General features: G+C 38.2%; 1 protein-coding gene across 4 annotated transcripts in view; it reads left to right on the forward strand.

The window, feature by feature from the left end:
* megf11 (multiple EGF-like-domains 11) overlaps positions 1-22,279 on the forward strand; it is a 497,434-nt gene that overhangs the window by 141,181 nt on the left and 333,974 nt on the right. For all 4 annotated transcript variants that reach the window (XM_062061102.1, XM_062061106.1, XM_062061104.1 and 1 more), the window contains exons 3-5: positions 4,161-4,275; positions 4,909-5,010; positions 17,556-17,656. In XM_062061102.1, the coding sequence (XP_061917086.1) occupies positions 4,169-4,275; positions 4,909-5,010; positions 17,556-17,656 (310 nt within the window). In that variant the 5' untranslated portion in view covers positions 4,161-4,168. The remainder of the gene's footprint in view (positions 1-4,160; positions 4,276-4,908; positions 5,011-17,555; positions 17,657-22,279) is intronic.

Consider the following 22,279-nt stretch of genomic DNA (forward strand, 5'->3'; position numbering starts at 1 on the left):
TTATTTTATATTGTTTTTTATATTGGTTTTATATGTAATTATTTTTTGTTTTTATTCAGTCATTGGTGGAGCTAACGATAATATTAGAATGTTGTTTTTAATATTGTTGTGCAGCACTTTGGAAACATTTTGTTGTTTGAATGTGCTATATTAATAAAGTGGATTGGATTGTCACACCTGCCAGCTTGTCCCATTTCAGTCCTAACATGTCCAAACACGCATTTACCTCTGTGAACAAGTCATTACCTGTGGTTATCTCTTTAATTGACTGCATGGCTGCCAGCTCCTTCGTGATTGGAAAGTCTGCAGTTATCCCAAGTAAGAAGAAGAGCAGCTGGGCGGTGTTACGTACATCGCAGCTCTCATCCAAAGCCAGCGAAAAACAGTCAAAGTCGGCCGTTCTGTTCTTCAGCTGAAGCTCCAAGTTTCCAGCGATGGTCTCAACCCGCCTCGTTACAGTGCGTCGGGAGAGTGACACGTTCTCAAATGCGCCCCTCTTCTCCGGGCATATCAGCGCAACAGAGTCCAATAAGCACTCCTTAATAAACTCTCCGTCAGAAAACGCCTTACTTTTTCTGGCGATTTTGTGAGAAATGACGAAACTTGTCCTGACGGCTGCATCTCTGGGGGTGTGAAATTTGGCAAAAAGTCCTTGTTGGGTTTGCAGTTTTACCATCAACGCATCAGCCTCCCTTGCGCGCGCTTCATCAGACAGATTCCAGTATTTTTCCTGGTGCTTCGTCGTGTAGTGGCGATTCGAATGATATTCTTTAACACTAGAAGTCCCAGAGAAGGGCCAATTGGCCTTTTTACCTAGAAAACCCACAAGAGGGTCATTTGACCCCTAGTCCCCCCTGTGGACACTCCTTTTGTTATGAAAATGTGGCTGTTAGTGGCACATTGGCAGGGGCCACTTGAGCCTGTGTGGGGGAGGGGACCTTACAGCTCAAGCTTTAGTTCTGAGGTAGGTTGTGTGTGTTTTTGCAAGGATCAACAAAGGATCAACAAGAATGAAGGGATCAACACTCTGACATTTATTGTTAAAAAAAATACAAAACAAAACATATTTACAAAGAATGAAAAAGCAACTGTTTTCCCAGTTTTGGTGTGGAGGGTTGTTGCAGAAGCAATTGTTATTTTTGTGTGCCAAAAATAGTTTAAAAAAAAAAATTTACAAAGAAAAAAGCATATTTACAAAGAATGAAAAACCATGTCCATGTAAACGTGACTGACATACATTTGAGCAGTCACTCACAATCCTGGCACTGCCATTGCTCCTTTCGGCATTTCCCACATGTATAATTTTTCTGTCTACCTAGACAAACTGCCCCTAACAGCCTCATTACCATAACAAAATGAGTGATTAGTGTATTCGGGAAAAGCGTCGGGCCAAATGACCCCTCTCTGGGTCTTCTAGGTAGACCGAAAAATGCTGGGACTTCTAGCAACCTGTGTACTACAAATTAAGCACACGGCTTTACCTTTAATTTCTGGAAAGAAATACTTGGCAGTCCATGTCTTGTTGGAAACACGCCATTCCTCATCGACTTCTCTCTTTTTAGCGTCTCATCACTTGTCGCTGTGCACCTTCACTCACAGGTTACACACGGACATACGCCCATAAATAACACTTTTCAAAATAAAAGCAGCACAGTTGTATTGCGCGCACGGCATAGACGTTTTTTAAACTTTATTTTGTAATTTGTGATTGCCGCTGTTCACATTCACTCACAATCACGCACAAGCATACGTCCACACGGAAGTAATACAAATAACGCTTTTCAAAACAAAAGCAGCACCGTTGTATTGCACACTCGACATAGATACTTTTTTAAATGTATTTTGATGGAGAAGAGAGGGGGTCTTAAACGACCATTGTGTGTGTGTGGACAAGGATAAGGTTAGGTGGGATTTACCCTGGATAACCTTAGCCGGCTTAGTGTAGAAGGGGCCTTAGAAGTTTGTCTCTGTCCACCGTGACTGCTGCTTGAGTGACTGTTTCCTTAAGCCAGTGTTTAGTCTGCAACCGGACGGGACGTCACATGCAACAAAGGTTTTTGAAATATGGCACGGTTTGATTTTAAGTGAATCGATACCTGGTAGAACCAACAGAATTTTAGTCGGTGCATATAAAAAGGTACCGAATTCAGTACCCATACCTCGGGCCGACATTCAAAACAATGGCAATATTTACGTTGCCTAGCAAAGGCTTGAATATCTGACAAAAGACGAGTGTCATTATGAAAATCAACCATGCTTATATTTACTCACATTTATGTACAAACCCCGTTTCCATATGAGTTGGGAAATTGTGTTAGATGTAAATATAAACGGAATACAATGATTTGCAAATCCTTTTCAACCCATATTCAGTTGAATATGCTACAAAGACAACATATTTGATGTTCAAACTGATAAACATTTTTTTTTTTGCAAATCATTAACTTTAGAATTTGATGCCAGCAACACGTGACAAAGAAGTTGGGAAAGGTGGCAATAAATACTGATAAAGTAGAGGAATGCTCATCAAACACTTATTTGGAACATCCCACAGGTGTGCAGGCAAATTGGGAACAGGTGGGTGCCATGATTGGGTGTAAAAGTAGATTCCATTAAATGCTCAGTCATTCACAAACAAGGAGGGGGCTAGGGTCACCACTTTGTCAACAAATGCGTGAGCAAATTGTTGAACAGTTTAAGAACAACCTTTCTCAACCAGCTATTGCAAGGAATTTAGGGATTTCACCATCTACGCTCCGTAATATCATCAAAGGGTTCAGAGAATCTGGAGAAATCACTGCACGTAAGCAGCTAAGCCCGTGACCTTCGATCCCTCAGACTGTACTGCTCAACAAGCGACATCAGTGTGTAAAGGATATCACCACATGGGCTCAGGAACACTTCAGAAACCTACTGTCAGTAACTATAGTTGGTTGCTACATCTGTAAGTGCAAGTTAAAACTCTCCTATGCAAGGCGAAAACCGTTTATCAACAACACCCAGAAATGCAGTCGGCTTCGCTGGGCCTGAACTCATCTAAGATGGACTGATACAAAGTGGAAAAGTGTTTTGTGGTCTGACGAGTCTACATTTGAAATTGTTTTTGGAAACTGTGGCCGTCGTGTCCTCCGGACCAAAGAGGAAAAGAACCATCCGGATTGTTATAGGCGCAAAGTTGAAAAGCCAGCATGTGTGATGGTATGGGGGTGTATTAGTGCCCAAGACATGGGTAACTTACACATCTGTGAAGGCACCATTAATGCTGAAAGGTACATACAGGTTTTGGAGCAACATATGTCGCCATCGAAGCAACGTTACCATGGACGCCCCTGCTTATTTCAGCAAGACAATGCCAAGCCACGTGTTACATCAACGTGGCTTCATAGTAAAAGAGTGCGGGTACTAGACTGGCCTGCCTGTAGTCCAGACCTGTCTCCCATTGAAAATGTGTGGCGCATTATGAAGCCTAAAATACCACAACGGAGACCCCCGGACTGTTGAACAACTTAAGCTGTACATCAAGCAAGAATGGGAAAGAATTCCACCTGAGAAGCTTCAAAAATGTCTCCTCAGTTCCCAAATGTTTACTGAGTGTTGTTAAAAGGAAAGGCCATGTAACACAGTGGTGAACATGCCCTTTCCCAACTACTTTGGCACGTGTTGCAGCCATGAAATTTTAAGTTAATTATTATTTGCAAAAAAAAGTTTATGAGTTTGAACAACAGATATGTTGTCTTTGTAGTGCATTCAGTTGAATATGGGTTGAAAATCATTTGCAAATCATTGTATTCCGTTTATATTTACATCTAACACAATTTCCCAACTCATATAGAAACGGGGTTTGTACTCTCTGCTCAGCCATCATCTTAGCAAATGCGGTCATGGGAACTTTTTCGTAACACTTGTTTGCGAGTGTGGTCGACACCACTTAATCGACGTGAACGCACAAAACTAAGGGCGAAGGAGTACAACAAAAGGTAAAATGAAGAGTTAGGGTTCAGCCTAAGTCGTAATAAAGGACTAAATTAGCCATTTGAAGAGGGAACATTCTGAAGGTATGCCAATGCCATGCTTGATGACAGGTGTGAATTGTTGCAGTGTTATAAAATGTTTATTGGTTACAATATTCTCTGAGCCAGTCTTGTGTTTTATGTTTTCAGATTGAGTCATGGGGTCACTTGTTGCTCTGCCGGCGCTGCTCCTTGTTTTGGGCTTGACCTCTCACGTGTGGACTCTCAACCCCGATGACCCCAACGTCTGCAGCCACTGGGAAAGGTCAGCATGTCTCCTCTCCCAGTAAAGATAAACACCTGACTGAATAAAAGGTCCAGGGGGTTCAGCATCAGCTTGTTGAGGCAGCAGCATCCTCAGAGAAAACAAGCGCTCCTCACCAAAGCACCAGATCCATTCTGGGCCATTACGGACCGTATCGATCTGGCGCAGCTCGAGTCGCTGTGCTGTGAGGGATGGGAGGAGTTGCAGCTTCAAATGAAATGCGCAGGCAAATTGATCAGCGTACTCTCTTCCCAATCAATCACAACAGCCAGAGAGCCGGAATAATTATTAGCTGCACCAGGCTGTGTCACTTATGAGAAATAAGATGGAATAATTTCTGTCCTCGCGAGGGGGGAGGAAAGAAAACTGTGAAGATATATTAGCTGGATTATTGCCTGACCAAGGTGAGGGTACTTAGGATTGCGGTTCCACCTTGTTGGCATTGATATGAATTCCCCAAGTGGCTTTGAGGTCCTCCAATATGAGCCTGCTTCCTCCATCAATAATATAAATCACCCAAAAAAAGGGCTCTTATTATATTGCTGTCATTGCAGCTGTGCACTCACAGGACCTTTTGTTTTCTCCACAAAGATAAACTAACCGCACTCAAGTCTTTACATCTGTGTCTCTTAGCTACGCCGTCACTGTCCAGGAGTCCTACGCTCACCCGTTTGACCAGATCTACTACACCAGGTGCACGGACATCCTGAACTGGTTCAAGTGCACAAGGCACAGGTAAGGCTCTTCTCATGTGTGCTGTGTTGTTGACCATATACAAAAACCTAAAAGTACTGAAGTTGGCACGTTGTAAAAACAGAGTACAATGATTTGAAAATCCTTTTCAACTTATATTCAATTGAATAGACTGCAAAGAGAAGATACTTAATGTTCGAACTGAGAAACTACTTTTTTTTTTTGCAAATAATCATTAACTTAGAATTTAATGGCAGCAACACATTGCAAAAAAGTTGGCACAGGGGCATGTTCACCACTGTGTTACATGGCCTTTCCTTTTAACAACACTCAGTAAACGTTTGGGAACTGAGGAGACACATTTTTGAAGCTTTTCAGGTGGAATTCCTTCCCATTCTTGCTTGATATACAGCTTAAAGGCCTATTGAAATGAAAAGTTCTTATTTAAACGGGGATAGCAGATCCATTCTATGTGTCATACTTGATCATTGCCGTATTTTTGCTGAAAGGATTTAGTAGAGAACATCGACGATAAAGTTCACAACTTTTGGTCGCTGATAAAAAAGCCTAGCCTGTACCGGAAGTAGCGTGACGTCACAGGTTGTGGAGCGCCTCACATCTGCACATTGTTTACAATCATTGCCACCAGCAACGAGAGCGATTCGGACCGAGAAAGCGACGATTACCCCATTAATTTGAGCGAGGATGAAAGATTTGTGGATGAGGAAAGTGAGAGTGAAGGACTAGCGTGCAGTGCAGGACGTATCTTTTTTCGCTCTGACCGTAACTTAGGTAAAAGGGCTCATTGGATTCCACACTTTCTCCTTTTTCTATTGTGGATCACGGATTTGTATTTTAAACCACCTCGGATACTATATCCTCTTGAAAATGAGAGTCGAGAACACGAAATGGACATTCACAGTGAATTTTATCTCCACGAAAATACATCGGCGAAACACTTTAGCTACGGAGCTAACGTGATAGCATCGTGCTTAAATGCAGATAGAAACAAAATAAATAAGCCCCTGACTGGAAGGATAGACAGAAGATCAACAATACTACTATCAGGAGACACCGAACCAAACCCTGGACCTGTAACCACACGGTTAATGCTGTCCAGCCTGGCGAAGCCTAGCAATGCTGTTGCTAACGACGCCATTGAAGCTAACTTAGCTACGGGACCTCGTCAGAGCTATGATAAAAACATTAGCTCTCCACCTACACCAGCCCTCATCTGCTCATCAACACCCGTGCTCACCTGCGTTCCAGCGATCGACTGTGCGACGGAGGACTTCATCATCGGTGCGGTCGGCGGCTAGCGTCGGATAGCGCGTCTGCTATCCGACTCAAAGTCCTCCTGGTTGTGTTGCTGCAGCCAGCCGCTAATACACCGATCCCACTTACAGCTTTCTTCTTTGCAGTCTCCATTGTTCATTAAACAAATTGCAAAAGATTCACCAACACAGATGTCCAGAATACTGTGGAATTTTCAGATGAAAACAGACACTGTTTGTATTGGGACACAATGGTTTCCCAATACTTCCGCACAATCCGTGACGTCACGCGCAAACGTCATCATACATAGACGTTTTCAGACGGATATTTCCCGGGAAATTTAAAATTGCACTTTATAAGTTAACCTGGCCGTATTGGCATGTGTTGCAATGTTAAGATTTCATCATTGATATATAAACTATCAGACTGCGTGGTCGGTAGTAGTGGGTTTCAGTAGGGCTTTAAGTTGTTCAACAGTCCGGGGGTCTCCGTTGTGGTATTTTACGCTTCATAATGTGCCACAAATTTTAAATGGGAGACAGGTCTGGACTACAGGCAGGCCAGTCTAGTACCCGCACTCTTTTACTACAAAGCCACGCTGTTGTAACACGTGCAGAATGTGGCTTGGTATTATCTTGCTGAAATAAGCAGGGGCGTCCATGAAAAAGACGTTTCTTGGATGGCAACATATGTTGTGCTCCAAAACCTGTATGTACCTTTCAGAATGAATGGTGCATTCACAGATGTGTAAGTTACCAATGTCTTGGGCACTAATACACCCCCATACCATCACACATGCTGGCTTTTCAACTTTGCGCCTATAACAGTCTGGATAGTTATTTTCCTTTTTGGTCCGGAGGACACGACGTCCACAGTTTCCAGATTCACTTTTGATGATATTACGGACCGTAGATGGTGAAATCCCTAAGTTCTTTGCAATAACTCGTTGAGAAATGTTGTTCTTAAATTGTTCAACAATTTGCTCAGGCATTTGTTGACAAAGAGGTGACTCTCGCCCCATCCTTGTTTGTGAATGACTGAGCATTTCATGGAAGCTGCTTTTATACACAATCATGGCACCCACCTGTTCCCAATTAGCCTGTTCACCTGTGGGATGATCCAAATAAGTCTTTGATGAGCATTCCTCAACTTTCTCAGTCTCAGTCTTTTTGCAAAAAATAACAATGTTTTCCAGTTTGAATGTTAAATATCTTGTCTTTGCAGTCTATTCAATTGAATATAAGTTGAAAAGGATTTGCAAATCATTGTATTCTGTTTTTATTTACCATTTACACAACGTGACAACTTCACTGGTTTTGGGTTTTGTACAATTTGAACATTACTCAATAGAGAGCAGACATTCACAGATGAACAGTTCACAAACATAATTGTGGTTTGAAAAATAGTTTGTTAGTTAGAATTAGAGATGTAAATGAAGTTTGCATGAGAATGAATACATCAAACACAAAATATTGCACGTATTATGATAAATTAAAATTAAGTTGTGATTGGACATATTATTTTAATCACACATAAAATTAACGTAAATAAAATGCATACTTAGTTTAGATAGATATTGATACTGTTATTACATTCTGTGTGGGTCGCAAACTCCAGGATGCAGAAATGACAGGCAAAATGCAATCAAACATGTATTAATGACAAACATAGTGCAGCAGGGAAGTGCACAGGAAGCATAGAGGAAACTATGCAGCATACCTGTGCAACGCAAACAAAAACATGATCCCGACGGGGCTGGCATAAGAAGCTTCCCGATTAGCCATTGGCAGCAGGCGAGTAACCTAATTGCAAAAGACAGACAGGAAGTGAAACAAAACAATATATAAGAGAGCATTAATTAATTAACGTAACCTTTGCCAATGGCTTACAATCACATTGTCCACTCTACAGGTAATTAATAGTTACATTTGATTTATTTGACCAGTGAAACATCCTAAAAGATTCTTAAAATTCATTCTAATTAAGATTAGGAGTTTTTTGTTGCTTTGACATTTTTTATAAATTAAGGCATTAATTTAAATGGTTTATTACATAATACAAATTGATACATTTTATTTAAAAAAAAGTGCAACACCAACATTTTGTCATAACTTTTGCAATATGTGAAAAGTTATTTAAAAATGTGTCAGTGTTTATAATTATAATAATTTTGTAAAATGTAGCATTAATACACAATTAAATAACGTTTTGTTCCATTATTACATATTACTTGTACACACCTTTATCCAGATTCTTACCAATATCTAATCCTTGGCCAATGTACCACGCCTCTACATAATCTAATGGATATATGGTGAACTAATTTGGACTAATCCAGCTATCTGTATCTGTCCTATTTACTGTGTGACTATGTCAACAACGCTAGTACTAGTCTAGTAGTAGTAGTACAGGGGTCTCAAACTCAGTTTAGCTAAGGGGCCACATGGAGGAAAATATGTGCACACGCGGGCCGGACGATTAATATCATGGCATTAAAACTAAGAAAATAAAGACAACCTCAGATTGTTTTCTTTGTCTTACTTTGGCCAAAAATAGAACAAACACGTTCTGAAAATGTTACAATAAAAATGTAGAAAAAATAAAGTTTAGATCCATGAAGGAAAAAAGAAAGTGGATTAATGTTTATAACAGAATAAATGTACATATGCATAAAAATGTGTTTTCTTTTGTATATATTTTTTTTAATGAATTAAATAAGGTTTATGACAACCTTTTTCCAAAACACAATATAGAATGTGAGCTATAACAGGATAATGCATATGTTTATCATTTGCTTTCAAAAAGGTTACAAAAAAGTGGGAGCCCATTTCTATGACCTGATGGGGTCCCTGTGACCCCATTTTGGAAATTCTTGGCGCCAACACTGAAGGAGTATTGGTGCGTGCAAAACAGCAGCAGGCGGCTGTGGCCTGCGGGCCGGTTCTAATACTAATCAACACCCCTGTAGTAGCAGTAGTTGTACCGTATTTTTCGGATTATAAATCGCAGTTTTTTTCATAGTTTGGCCGGGGGTGCGATTTATTCTCTGGAACGACTTATGTGTGAAATTATTAACCGTAAAATATAGCGACGTACCGATAGACGAGGAAGCGGCACATTGTCTACCTTTGGAGTTGGCAGAGTTGTTTAGATGCAACACCGAGGAAGAAGATTCCATCGGATTTAATGATGAGGAGTGACAGATTGTTTGGTAAACATATAGCATGTTCTATATCCATCCATCCATTTCCTACCGCTTATTCCCTTCGGGGTCGCGGGGGGCGCTGGAGCCCATCTCAGCTACAATCGGGCGGAAGGCGGGGTACACCCTGGACAAGTCGCCACCTCTATATGTTATAGTTATTTGAATGACTCTTACCATAATATGTTACGTTAACATACCAGGCACGTTCTCAGTTGGTTATTTATGCCTCATATAACGTACACTTATTCAGCCTGTTGTTCACTATTCTTTATTTATTTTAAATTGCCTTTCAAATGTCTATTCTTGGTGTTGACTTTTATCAAATACATTTCCCCAAAAAGTGCGACTTATATCGTATTTTTCGGAGGATAAGTCGCTCCGGAGTATAAGTCGCACCGGCCGAAAATGCATAATAAAGAAGGAAAAAAACATATATAAGTCGCACTGGAGTATAAGTCGCATTTTTTGGGGAAATGTATTTGATAAAAGCCAACACCAAGAATAGACATTTGAAAGGCAATTTAAAATAAATAAAGAATAGTGAACAACAGGCTGAATAAGTGTACGTTATATGAGGCATAAATAACCAACTGAGAACGAGCCTGGTATGTTAACGTAACATATTATGGTAAGAGTCATTCAAATAACTATAACATATAGAACATGCTATACGTTTACCAAACAATCTGTCACTCCTAATCGCTAAATCCCATGAAATCTTATACGTCTAGTCTCTTACGTGATTGAGCTAAATAATATTATTTGATATTTTACGCTAATGTGTTAATAATTTCACACATAAGTCGCTCCTGAGTATAAGTCGCACCCCCGGCCAAACTATGGAAAAAACTGCGACTTATAGTCCGAAAAATACGGTACTCTACTGCGACTTATATATGTTTTTTTCCTTCTTTATTATGCATTTTCGGCCGGTGCGACTTATACTCCGGAGCGATTTATAATCCGAAAAATACGGTTGTCTAAAATGTATATGCTAAAGTATATAATATTATATATTGGTAGTACTTTTTGTCTTAACTTTTCATTTAATTTAATGATGAAATCCACATATTAGGTGGATTTTTTCCAAAGCACATAAGAAAAACCCCTTCCGAAGAACTCGTCTAGAAAATATCTTATGGTATTTTACTATGATTGGTAACAGTAAAAACTGACCGACACTGCAAAAACTGAAATCTAAGTAAGATGAAATATCTCAAATAAGGGTGATATTTGCTTATTTTCTGTCTGATAAGATCATTCTTCTCACTAAGCAGATTTTATTTTAGAGTGTTTTACTTGTTTTAAGGGTTTTGGTCCTAAATGATCTCAGTAAGATATTACAGCTTGTTGCTGAGATTTGATGACCTATATTGAGTAAAACATGCTTGAAACTAGAATATCAACTGTTGCAAAGCTGTGTCATCAACACTCACAAGTATAAAACTACTTTTTTAAAGTAATCATTTCTTACTTCAAGCATGAAAAAAAATCACGACTTTGACACAATTGTGTCTCATAATTAAAACAGATGACAGCCAAATGGACTTTGCTGTTTTATTTTCAATGAAACAATAGAAAACACGTACTCATATAGTAGTACAGTTGGCACAGTACAGTAAACTGACAGTCAATATTTAAACATTTAGCATGTGACATTTCAAACAATTCATTTAAAAAAAAAAATCATGATGCAGAGCGCACATCATTATGTCAAGATAATGGCACTAGCATTTACTTACCGCATTTTCCGCACTATAAGGCGCACCGGATTATAAGGTGCACTGTCAGCTTTCGAGAAAATTGGAGGTTTTTAGGTGCGCCTTACAGTGCGGAAAATACGGTAATTTAAGAATATTTTCCAACATATTGAGCAAAAAGGTCTCTTTTTTTTTTTTAACCAAAAAAAGTGCACTTGTTATTAGTGAGAATATACTTATTTTAAAGGTTATAAAGGTTTCTTGTTTTTGAACATTGACTTTTTGCAGCGTAAGGCCTGTCTTGTGTCCAATTTCAGACAATACGCTGCAAAAAGTCAGTGTTCAAAAACAAGAAAAAAAATTACAAAAATGAGGGGTAATTTTTTTGAACTAAGCAAAATTATCTGCCAATAGAACAAGAAAATTTGGCTTGTCAAGACTTTCCAAAACAAGTAAAATTAGCTAACCTCAATGAACCCAAAAATAGCTTAAAATAAGTATATTCTCACTAATAACAAGTGCACTTTTCTTGGCAGAAAAAAAAAGAGACCTTTTTGCTCAATATGTTGAAAAATATTTTTAAATGAAGTAAATGCTAGTGCCATTATCTTGACATAATGATATGCGCTCGGCATTACATTTCTTGAAACCAGCAAACTTATACTAAAAACAAATTTATTGTTCTTAATGGAAAGGCAAAAAGGCAACCGCTTGTTACTCTCGGGGTCTCCTAGCCGCTCAGGCAAATCATATGGTATAAAAATGCATTTTTCCATGGATAACATGACATCATCGCGCCAAATGCGTGCTCTTTCAGTCAATTAGTGCGCATATATACAGCCCGGCCAAAAATGTTTTAATTGTAATTTTGAAGAATTTATCTGAATGTGCACAAACTATTTCTGTTAAAAATTGTTAGAAATGTTAAATGTTTAAATATTAACTGTCAGTTTACTGTACTGTGCCAACTGTACTACTATATGAGTACCTGTTTTCTATTGTTTCATTGAAAATAAAACAGCAAAGTCAATTTGGCTGTCATCTGTTTTAATTATGAGACACAATTGTGTCAGTCAGGTTTTTTGTTTTTTTTAATGTTTTGTTATTACTTTAAAAAAGTAGTTTTATACTTGTGAGTGTTGATGACACAGCTTTGCAACAGTTGATATTCTAGTTTCAAGCATGTTTTACTCAATATAGGTCATCAAATCTCAGCAACAACTGTAATATCTTACTGAGATCATTTAGGACCAAAACACTTAAAACAAGTAAAACACTAACATAAAATCTGCTTAGTGAGAAGAATTATCTTATCAGACAGAAAATAAGCAAATATCACCCTTATTTGAGATATTTCATCTTACTTAGATTTCACTTTTTGCAGTATAGTCTAAAATGTACATGTTAAAGTATATAATATTATATATTGGTAGTACTTTTTGTCTTAACTTTTCATTGAATTTAATGATGAAAACCACATACGAGGTGGATTTGTTTCCAAAGCACATAAGAAAAACCCCTTCCCAATAACTCGTCTAGAAAATATCTTATGGTATTTTACTATGATTGGTAACAGTAAAAACTGACCTACACTGCAAAAAGTGAAATCTAAGTAAGATGAAATATCTCAAATAAGGGTGATATTTGCTTATTTTCTGTCTGATAAGATCATTCTTCTCACTAAGCAGATTTTATGTTAGAGTGTTTTACTTGTTTTAAGGGTTTTGGTCCTAAATGATCTCAGTAAGATATTACAGCTTGTTGCTGAGATTTGATGACCTATATTGAGTAAAACATGCTTGAAACTAGAATATCATCTGTTGCAAAGCTGTGTCATCAACACTCACAAGTATAAAACTGACTTTTTAAAGTAATAATTTCTTACACATGGAAAAAAAAAATCATGACTTTGACACAATTGTCTCATAATTAAAACAGATGACAGCCAAATGGACTTTGCTGTTTTATTTCCAATGAAACAATAGAAAACACGTACTCATATAGTAGTACAGTTGGCACAGCACAGTAAACTGACAGTTAATATTTAAACATTTAACATGTGACATTTCAAACAATTCAATTAAAAAAAAAATCATGATGCAGAGCGCATATCATTATGTCAAGATAATGGCACTAGCATTTACTTACCGTATTTTCCGCACTATAAGGCGCACCGGATTATAAGGCGCACTGTCAGCTTTTGAGAAAATTGGAGGTTTTTAGGTGCGCCTTATAGTGCGGAAAATACGGTAATTTAAGAATATTTTCCAACATATTGAGCAAAAAGATCTCTTTTTTTTTTTACCAAAAAAAGTGCACTTGTTATTAGTGAGAATATACTTATTTTAAAGGTATTTTTGGGTTCATTGAGGTTAGCTAATTTGACTTGTTTTGGAAAGTCTTGACAAGCCAAATTTTCTTGTTCTATTGGCAGATAATTTTGCTTAGTTTAAATAAAATGCCCCTAACTTTTGTTTTTTTTTTTCTTGTTTTTTGAACACTGACTTTTTGCTGCGTCTTGTGTCCAATTTCAGACAATACACTGCAAAAAGTTAGTGTTCAAAAACAAGAAAAAAAATTACAAAAATTAGGGGTATTTTATTTGAACTAAGCAAAATTATCTGCCAATAGAGCAAGAAAATTTGGCTTGTCAAGATTTTCCAAAACAAGTAAAATTAGCTAACCTCAATGAACCCAAAAATAGCTTAAAATAAGTATATTCTCACTAATAACAAGTGCACTTTTCTTGGTAGAAAAAAAAACGAGACCTTTTTTCTCAATATGTTGAAAAATATTCTTAAATGAAGTAAATGCTAGTGCCATTATCTTGACATAATGATATGCGCTCGGCATTACATTTCTTGAAACCAGCAAACTTATACTAAAAACTAATTTATTGTTCTTAATGGAAAGGCAACAAGGCAACCGCTTGTTACTCTCGGGGTCTCCTAGCCGCTCAGGCAAATCATATGGTCTAAAAATGCATTTTTCCATGGATAACATGACATCATCGCGCCAAGTGCGTGCTCTTTCAGTCAATTAGTGCGCATATATACAGCCCGGCCAAAAATGTTTTAATTGTAATTTTGAAGAATTTATCTGAATGTGCACAAACTATTTCTGTTAAAAATTGTTAGAAATGTTAAATGTTTAAATATTAACTGTCAGTTTACTGTACTGTGCCAACTGTACTACTATATGAGTACCTGTTTTCTATTGTTTCATTGAAAATAAAACAGCAAAGTCAATTTGGCTGTCATCTGTTTTAATTATGAGACACAATTGTGTCAAAGTCAGGTTTTTTTTTTTTTTAATGTTTTGTTATTACTTTAAAAAAGTAGTTTTATACTTGTGAGTGTTGATGACACAGCTTTGCAACAGTTGATATTCTAGTTTCAAGCATGTTTTACTCAATATAGGTCATCAAATCTCAGCAACAAGCTGTAATATCTTACTGAGATCATTTAGGACCAAAACACTTAAAACAAGTAAAACACTAACATAAAATCTGCTGAGTGAGAAGAATTATCTTATCAGACAGAAAATAAGCAAATATCACCCTTATTTGAGATATTTCATCTTACTTAGATTTCACTTTTTGCAGTATAGTCTAAAATGTACATGTTAAAGTATATAATATTATATATTGGTAGTACTTTTTGTCTTAACTTTTCATTGAATTTAATGATGAAAACCACATACGAGGTGGATTTTTTTCCAAAGCACATAAGAAAAACCCCTTCTCAAGAACTCGTCTAGAAAATATCTTATGGTATTTTACTATGATTGGTAATAGTAAAAACTGACCTACACTGCAAAAAGTGAAATCTAAGTAAGATGAAATATCTCAAATAAGGGTGATATTTGCTCATTTTCTGTCTAAGATAATTCTTCTCACTAAGCAGATTTTATGTTAGAGTGTTTTACTTGTTTTAAGGGTTTTGGTCCTAAATGATCTCAGTAAGATATTACAGCTTGTTGCTGAGATTTGATGACCTATATTGAGTAAAACATGCTTGAAACTAGAATATCAACTGTTGCAAAGCTGTGTCATCAACACTCACAAGTATAAAACTGACTTTTTAAAGTAATAATTTCTTACACATGGAAAAAAAAAATCATGACTTTGACACAATTGTCTCATAATTAAAACAGATGACAGCCAAATGGACTTTGCTGTTTTATTTTCAATGAAACAATAGAAAACACGTACTCATATAGTAGTACAGTTGGCACAGTACAGTAAACTGACAGTTAATATTTAAACATTTAGCATGTGACATTTCAAACAATTCAATTTAAAAAAAAATCATGATGCCGAGCGCATATCATTATGTCAAGATAATGGCACTAGCATTTACTTACCGTATTTTCCGCACTATAAGGCGCACCGGATTATAAGGCGCACTGTCAGCTTTTGAGAAAATTGGAGGTTTTTAGGTGCGCCTTATAGTGCGGAAAATACGGTAATTTAAGAATATTTTTCAACATATTGAGCAAAAAGGTCTCTTTTTTTTTTTTTTTTTTACCAAGAAAAGTGCACTTGTTATTAGTGAGAATATACTTATTTTAAAGGTATTTTTGGGTTCATTGAGGTTAGCTAATTTGACTTGTTTTGGAAAGTCTTGACAAGCCAAATTTTCTTGTTCTATTGGCAGATAATTTTGAAAATAAAATGCCCCTAACTTTTGTATTTTTTTTTCTTGTTTTTTGAACACTGACTTTTTGCTGCGTAAGGCCTGTCTTGTGTCCAATTTCAGACAATACACTGCAAAAAGTTAGTGTTCAAAAACAAGAAAAAAAATTACAAAAATGAGGGGTATTTTATTTGAACTAAGCAAAATTATCTGCCAATAGAACAAGAAAATTTGGCTTGTCAAGATTTTCCAAAACAAGTAAAATTAGCTAACCTCAATGAACCCAAAAATAGCTTAAAATAAGTATATTCTCACTAATAACAAGTGCACTTTTCTTGGTAGAAAAAAAAACGAGACCTTTTTGCTCAATATGTTGAAAAATATTCTTAAATGAAGTAAATGCTAGTGCCATTATCTTGACATAATGATATGCGCTCGGCATTACATTTCTTGAAACCAGCAAACTTATACTAAAAACTAATTTATTGTTCTTAATGGAAAGGCAACAAGGCAACCGCTTGTTACTCTCGAGGTCTCCTAGCCGCTCAGGCAAATCATATGGTCTAAAAATGCATTTTTCCATGGATAACATGACATCATCGTGCCAAGTGCGTGCTCTTTCAGTCAATTAGTGCGCATATATACAGCCCAGCCAAAAATGTTTTAATTGTAATTTTGAAGAATTTATCTGAATGTGCATGAACTATTTCTGTTCAAAATTGTTAGAAATGTTAAATGTTTAAATATTAACTGTCAGTTTACTGTACTGTGCCAACTGTACTACTATATGAGTATGTGTTTTCTACTGTTTCATTGAAAATAAAACAGCAAAGTCCATTTGGCTGTCATCTGTTTTAATTATGAGACACAATTGTGTCAAAGTCATGATTTTTTTTTTCATGTTATGTTATTACTTTAAAAAAGTAGTTTTATACTTGTGAGTGTTGATGACACAGCTTTGCAACAGTTGATATTCTAGTTTCAAGCATGTTTTACTCAATATAGGTCATCAAATCTCAGCAACAAGCTGTAATATCTGACTAAGATCATTTAGGACCAAAACACTTAAAACAAGTAAAACACTAACATAAAATCTGCTTAGTGAGAAGAATTATCTTATCAGACAGAAAATAAGCAAATATCACCCTTATTTGAGATATTTAATCTTATTTAGATTTCACCTTTTGCAGTATAGTCTAAAATGTACATGCTAAAGTATATAATATTATATACTGGTAGTACTTTTTGTCTTAACTTTTCATTGAATTTAATGATGAAAAGCACATATGAGGTGGATTTTTTCCAAAGCACATAAGAAAAACCCCTTCCCTACTCGTCTAGAAAATATATTATGGTATTTTACTATGATTGGTAACAGTAAAAACTGACCTAGGGCCTGTCTTGTGTCCAATTTCAGACAATAAACATCCCAATTTATATTATTCCTGAATACATTTTTCATAGTGAGGGCATGGTCTCTATTGATTTTGAATACCAACCACGTCAAGATGATTGAAGTCGCTGAGGTCAAAGGTCATATGCACACGCTTGATGTTTGTGTTTACCATATGTTTTATGAACACTGCAAGGAAGTGATGGCTTCAGGGGGACTTTTTTTTTTTGCTTGGCTGGCTTTCACGTCTTGTGACTCCTTTTTGTACTTTTACACTAAAAAATCAAAGTAAAAACATCCCTCTGTTTGTTTTCTTGGCCCCAGGGAGTTGTCACACCATATATCACATATCCCTCTCGCTGTGTGTGTTCCCTCAGGATCAGCTATAAAACAGCTTACCGGCGGGGAGTGAGGACCATGTATAGGCGGCGCTCGCAGTGTTGCCCTGGTTACTTTGAGAGCGGAGACCTGTGTGTCCGTGAGTCTACTTTTCTCTGTCTTTTTATCTTCTACTGTATAAGGATTAAAAGGTAGGATCATTTGCAGCTGATCCGCTTCCACGCAGCGGGATTACAATAACCAACAATGCCTAATCAGCACCTCTTCTTGTGAACAAGCCGCCATCTGCGTGGCTTTAGACGGAGGCTCGCCGCTTCGCACCACGGCCCACTCTTTGTGTACTCCTCTTCCAGCTAAATTCATTTAACTGGAGCTGTATAACAATGAGAGAAGTTAACGAGCCAAGTGGGTTCTGGTGGCAGACTGAGGAGGGAGGGAGGGGCCATTAAAACCAATCAGTTTAAAAAAGCAGAAGGCGTGGAAATGAGTCTGAAGCCGAATGCTGGGAGCAATCCTTCACTGACATTTATTTCTATTTTGGTTCACACATCAGGCAAACACAAATAGAACTCTTTCAACTTTAACTTCACTTATGAATAAAGTCTGTGTATCTACAACAGGACTATTTGACTGGCGGCCCCGGGGCCCAAATCTAGCCCAGGACAGACACCATATCGGTCCCTGAGTTCAGTTCAAAACTTGGGAGACAAACCTGTTTGCAGCAAATTGTGGTCAAGAGTGCCCTTGTTTTATAGTGGAACAGCAAAAGCCCCCAAAATGATCAAAATTCACACCCAGGTTTGAGTGCCTCCAGTCCCGCCGCGTCCCACCCGAGTACAGGGGTGGCCGGAGGTGCCCAGCATGGCCAGAACGCACCCAGCAAAGTCACAGGGGAAGTGGGGTGGAAAGGTGGGGAAAGACTGAAAAAGTCATGAAAATGGTCAAAAATCACACCCAGGTTTGAGTGTCTCCAGTCCCGCCGGGTTCCACCAGAGTCCAGGGGTGGCCAGAGGTGCCCAGCATGGCCAGAACGCACCCAGCAAAGTCACAGGGGAAGTGGGGTGGAAAGGTGGGGCAAGACTGAAAAAGTCATGAACGGGGACGGCGTGGCGAAGTTGGTAGAGTGGCTGTGCCAGCAATCGGAGGGTTGCTGGTTACTGGGGTTCAATCCCCACCTTCTACCACCCTAGTCACGTCCGTTGTGTCCTTGGGCAAGACACTTCACCCTTGCTCCTGATGGCTGCTGGTTAGCGCCTTGCATGGCAGCTCCCGCCATCAGTGTGTGAATGTGTGTGTGAATGGGTGAATGTGGAAATACTGTCAAAGCGCTTTGAGTACCTTGAAGGTAGAAAAGCGCTATACAAGTATAACCCATTTATCATTATTTTATAACTTGAACCACAGCAAACACATTAATAGTATAATTAAAGCTGCAAGCAGCGATGGACGGGACCGACTTTGACGGCACATAAAATCCAAACCGGAGTAGTAATTAAAACTCTTTCGTCAACTTTTAATCAGAAGGGTTCAATCTCTCTCCTGTGCTAGTTTGAAGCAGACGCGACAAACACGCTCAGAGGAGATAATTTTTTAAAAAAGGTGACCGGGTTTTACAAAACTTTTGTTTTGAAGGGGGAATTGCAAACTTCCTGTTGATTTTTGCTGGGGGTTGTCAATATATGAAATGTAGGTCTAAGTGAGACCTACATAGAGGTTTTTGTTTCATGTCTCTACGACATTCCTACTGGAAGTTACAGGCAGTTTTGTCTGTTTTCTTCCTAGGAGCAGTTTTTTCTGTGTTTTCTTTCTTCAGGAAAACACAAATAGAACTCTTTCAACTTTAACTTCACTTATGAATAAAGTCTGTGTATCTACAACAGGACTATTTGACTGGCGGCCCCGGGGCCCAAATCTAGCCCAGGACAGACACCATATCGGCCCCTGGGTTCAGTTCAAAACTTGGGAGACAAACCTGTTTGCAGCAAATTGTGGTCAAGAGTGTCCTTGTTTTATAGAGGAACTTGAACCACAGCAAACACATTAATAGTATAATTAAAGCTGCAAGCAGCGATGGACGGGACCGACTTTGACGGCACATAAAATCCAAACCGGAGCAGTAATTAAAACTCTTTCGTCAACTTTTAATCAGAAGGGTTCAATCTCTGTCCTGTGCTAGTTTGAAGCCGACACGACAAACGCGCTCAGAGGAGATAATTTTTGAAAAAAGGTGACCGGGTTTTACAAAACTTTTGTTTTGAAGGGGGAATTGCAAACTTCCTGTTGATTTTTGCTGGGGGTTGTCAATATATGAAATGTAGGTCTAAGTGAGACCTACATAGAGGTTTTTGTTTCATGTCTCTACGACATTCCTACTGGAAGTTACAGGCAGTTTTGTCTGTTTTCTTCCTAGGAGCAGTTTTTTCTGTGTTTTCTTCCTAGGGGGCGCTAGAGCGCAATTTTGAGTTTTGGGGTTGGTCTTTTTTATTAGATTGCAATTTTTGCCAGTCCTGATGTGTGTGTCCAGTTTGGTGAGTTTTGAAGCATTTTAAGGGGGTCAAATTACAGCTCAAAGATGCAAAAGTGACTGTTTTTACAAAACTTTTGTTTTGAAGGGGGAATTGCAAACTTCCTGTTGATTTTTGCTGAAGGATGTTAATGTAAGAAATATAGGTCTAAGTGAGACCTACATAGAGGTTTTTGTTTCATGTCTCTCCGACATTCCTAGTGGGAAATACAGGCAGTTTTGTCTGTGTTTTCTTCCTAGGGGGCGCTAGAGCGCAATTTTGAGTTTTGGGGCTAGGTTTTTTTTTTATTAGATCGCAATTTTTGCCATTCCTGATGTGTGTGTCAAATATGGTGAGTTTTGAAGCATGTTAAGGGGGTCAAATTACAGCTCAAAGAGGCGGCGGTATAATAAATATGCAGCAAATTGTGGCCAAGAGTGCCCTTGTTTAAAAGAGGAACTTGAACCACTGCAAACACATTAATAATATAATTAAAGCTGCAAGCAGCGATGGACGGGACCGACTTTGACGGCACATAAAATCCAAACCGGAGCAGTAATTAAAACTCTTTCATCAACTTTTAATCAGAAGGGTTAAATCTCTCTCCTGTGCTAGTTTGAAGCCGACACGACAAACGCGCTCAGAGGAGATCATTTTTGAAAAAAGGGGACCGGTTTTTGCAAAACTTTTGTTTTGAAGTGGGAATTGCAAACTTCCTGTGGATTTTTGCTGGGGGTTGTCAATATATGAAATGTAGGTCTAAGTGAGACCTACATAGAGGTTTTTGTTTCATGTCTCTACGACATTCCTACTGGAAGTTACAGGCCGTTTTGTCTGTTTTCTTCCTAGGAGCAGTTTTGTCTGTGTTTTCTTCCTAGGGGGCGCTAGAGCGCAATTTTGAGTTTTGGGGTTGGTCTTTTTTATTAGATCGCAATTTTTGCCAGTCCTGATGTGTGTGTTCAGTTTGGTGAGTTTTGAAGCATTTTAAGGGGGTCAAATTATAGCTCAAAGATGCAAAAGTGACTGTTTTTGCAAAACTTTTGTTTTGAAGGGGGAATGGCAAACTTCCTGTTGACTTTTGCTGAAGGATGTCAGTGTATGAAATCTAGGTCTAAGTGAGACCTACATAGAAGTTTTTTGTTTTATGTCTCTCCGACATTCCTAGTGGGAGTTACAGGCAGTTTTGTCTGTGTTTTCTTCCTAGGGGCCGCTAGAGCGCAATTCTGAGTTTTGGGGCTAGGTTTTTTGATTAGATCGCAATTTTCGCCAGTCTTGATGTGTGTGTCAAATATGGTGAGTTTTGAAGCATGTTAAGGGGGTCAAATTACAGCTCAAAGAGGCAAAAGTGACTGTTTTTACAAAACTTTTGTTTTGAAGGGGGAATTGCAAACTTCCTGTTGATTTTTGCTGAAGGATGTCAGTATAGGAAATCTAAGTCTAAGTGAGACCTACATAGAGGTTTTTGTTTCATGTCTCTCCGACATTCCTAGTGGGAGTTACAGGCAGTTTTGTCTGTTTTCTTCCTAGGGGGCGCTAGAGCGCAATTTTGAGTTTTGGGGTTGGTTTTTTTTCATTAGATCGCAATTTTTGCCAGTCCTGATGTGTGTGTCCAGTTTGGTGAGTTTTGAAGCACGTTAAGGGGGTCAAATTACAGCTCAAAGAGGCAAAAGTGACTGTTTTTACAAAACTTTTGTTTTGAAGGGGGAATTGCAAACTTCCTGTTGATTTTTGCTGAAGGATGTTAATGTATGAAATATAGGTCTAATTGAGACCGACATAGAGGTTTTTGTTTCATGTCTCTCCGACATTCCTAGTGGGAAATACAGGCAGTTTTGTCTGTTTTCTTCCTAGGGGGCGCTAGAGCGCAATTTTGAGTTTTGGGGCTAGGTTTTTTTATTAGATCGCAATTTTTCGCCAGTCCTGATGTGTGTGTCAAATATGATGAGTTTTGAAGTATGTTAAGGGGGTGAAATTACAGTTTAAAGAAGCGGCGGTATAATAAAGAATAATAAAACCTTACAATTACAATAGGGTCCTCTGTCCCAAAGGGACATTGCAGTCCCTAATAAAACTAGAACAGCCAAATAGCTAGAACTAGTATGCATATATCTAAAATAAGGCTTTTTTAAAAATAAGGGTTTGTAAGCCTTTTTTAAAAGCATCCACAGTCTGTGGAGCCCTCAGGTGGTCAGGGAGAGCGTTCCACAGACTGGGAGCGGCGGAGCAGAAAGCCCAGTCTCCCATTGTTCGTAGCTTTG

Source organism: Entelurus aequoreus, linkage group LG10 (genome assembly GCF_033978785.1).
Source record: "Entelurus aequoreus isolate RoL-2023_Sb linkage group LG10, RoL_Eaeq_v1.1, whole genome shotgun sequence".
NCBI classification, from domain to species: Eukaryota; Metazoa; Chordata; class Actinopteri; order Syngnathiformes; family Syngnathidae; genus Entelurus; species Entelurus aequoreus.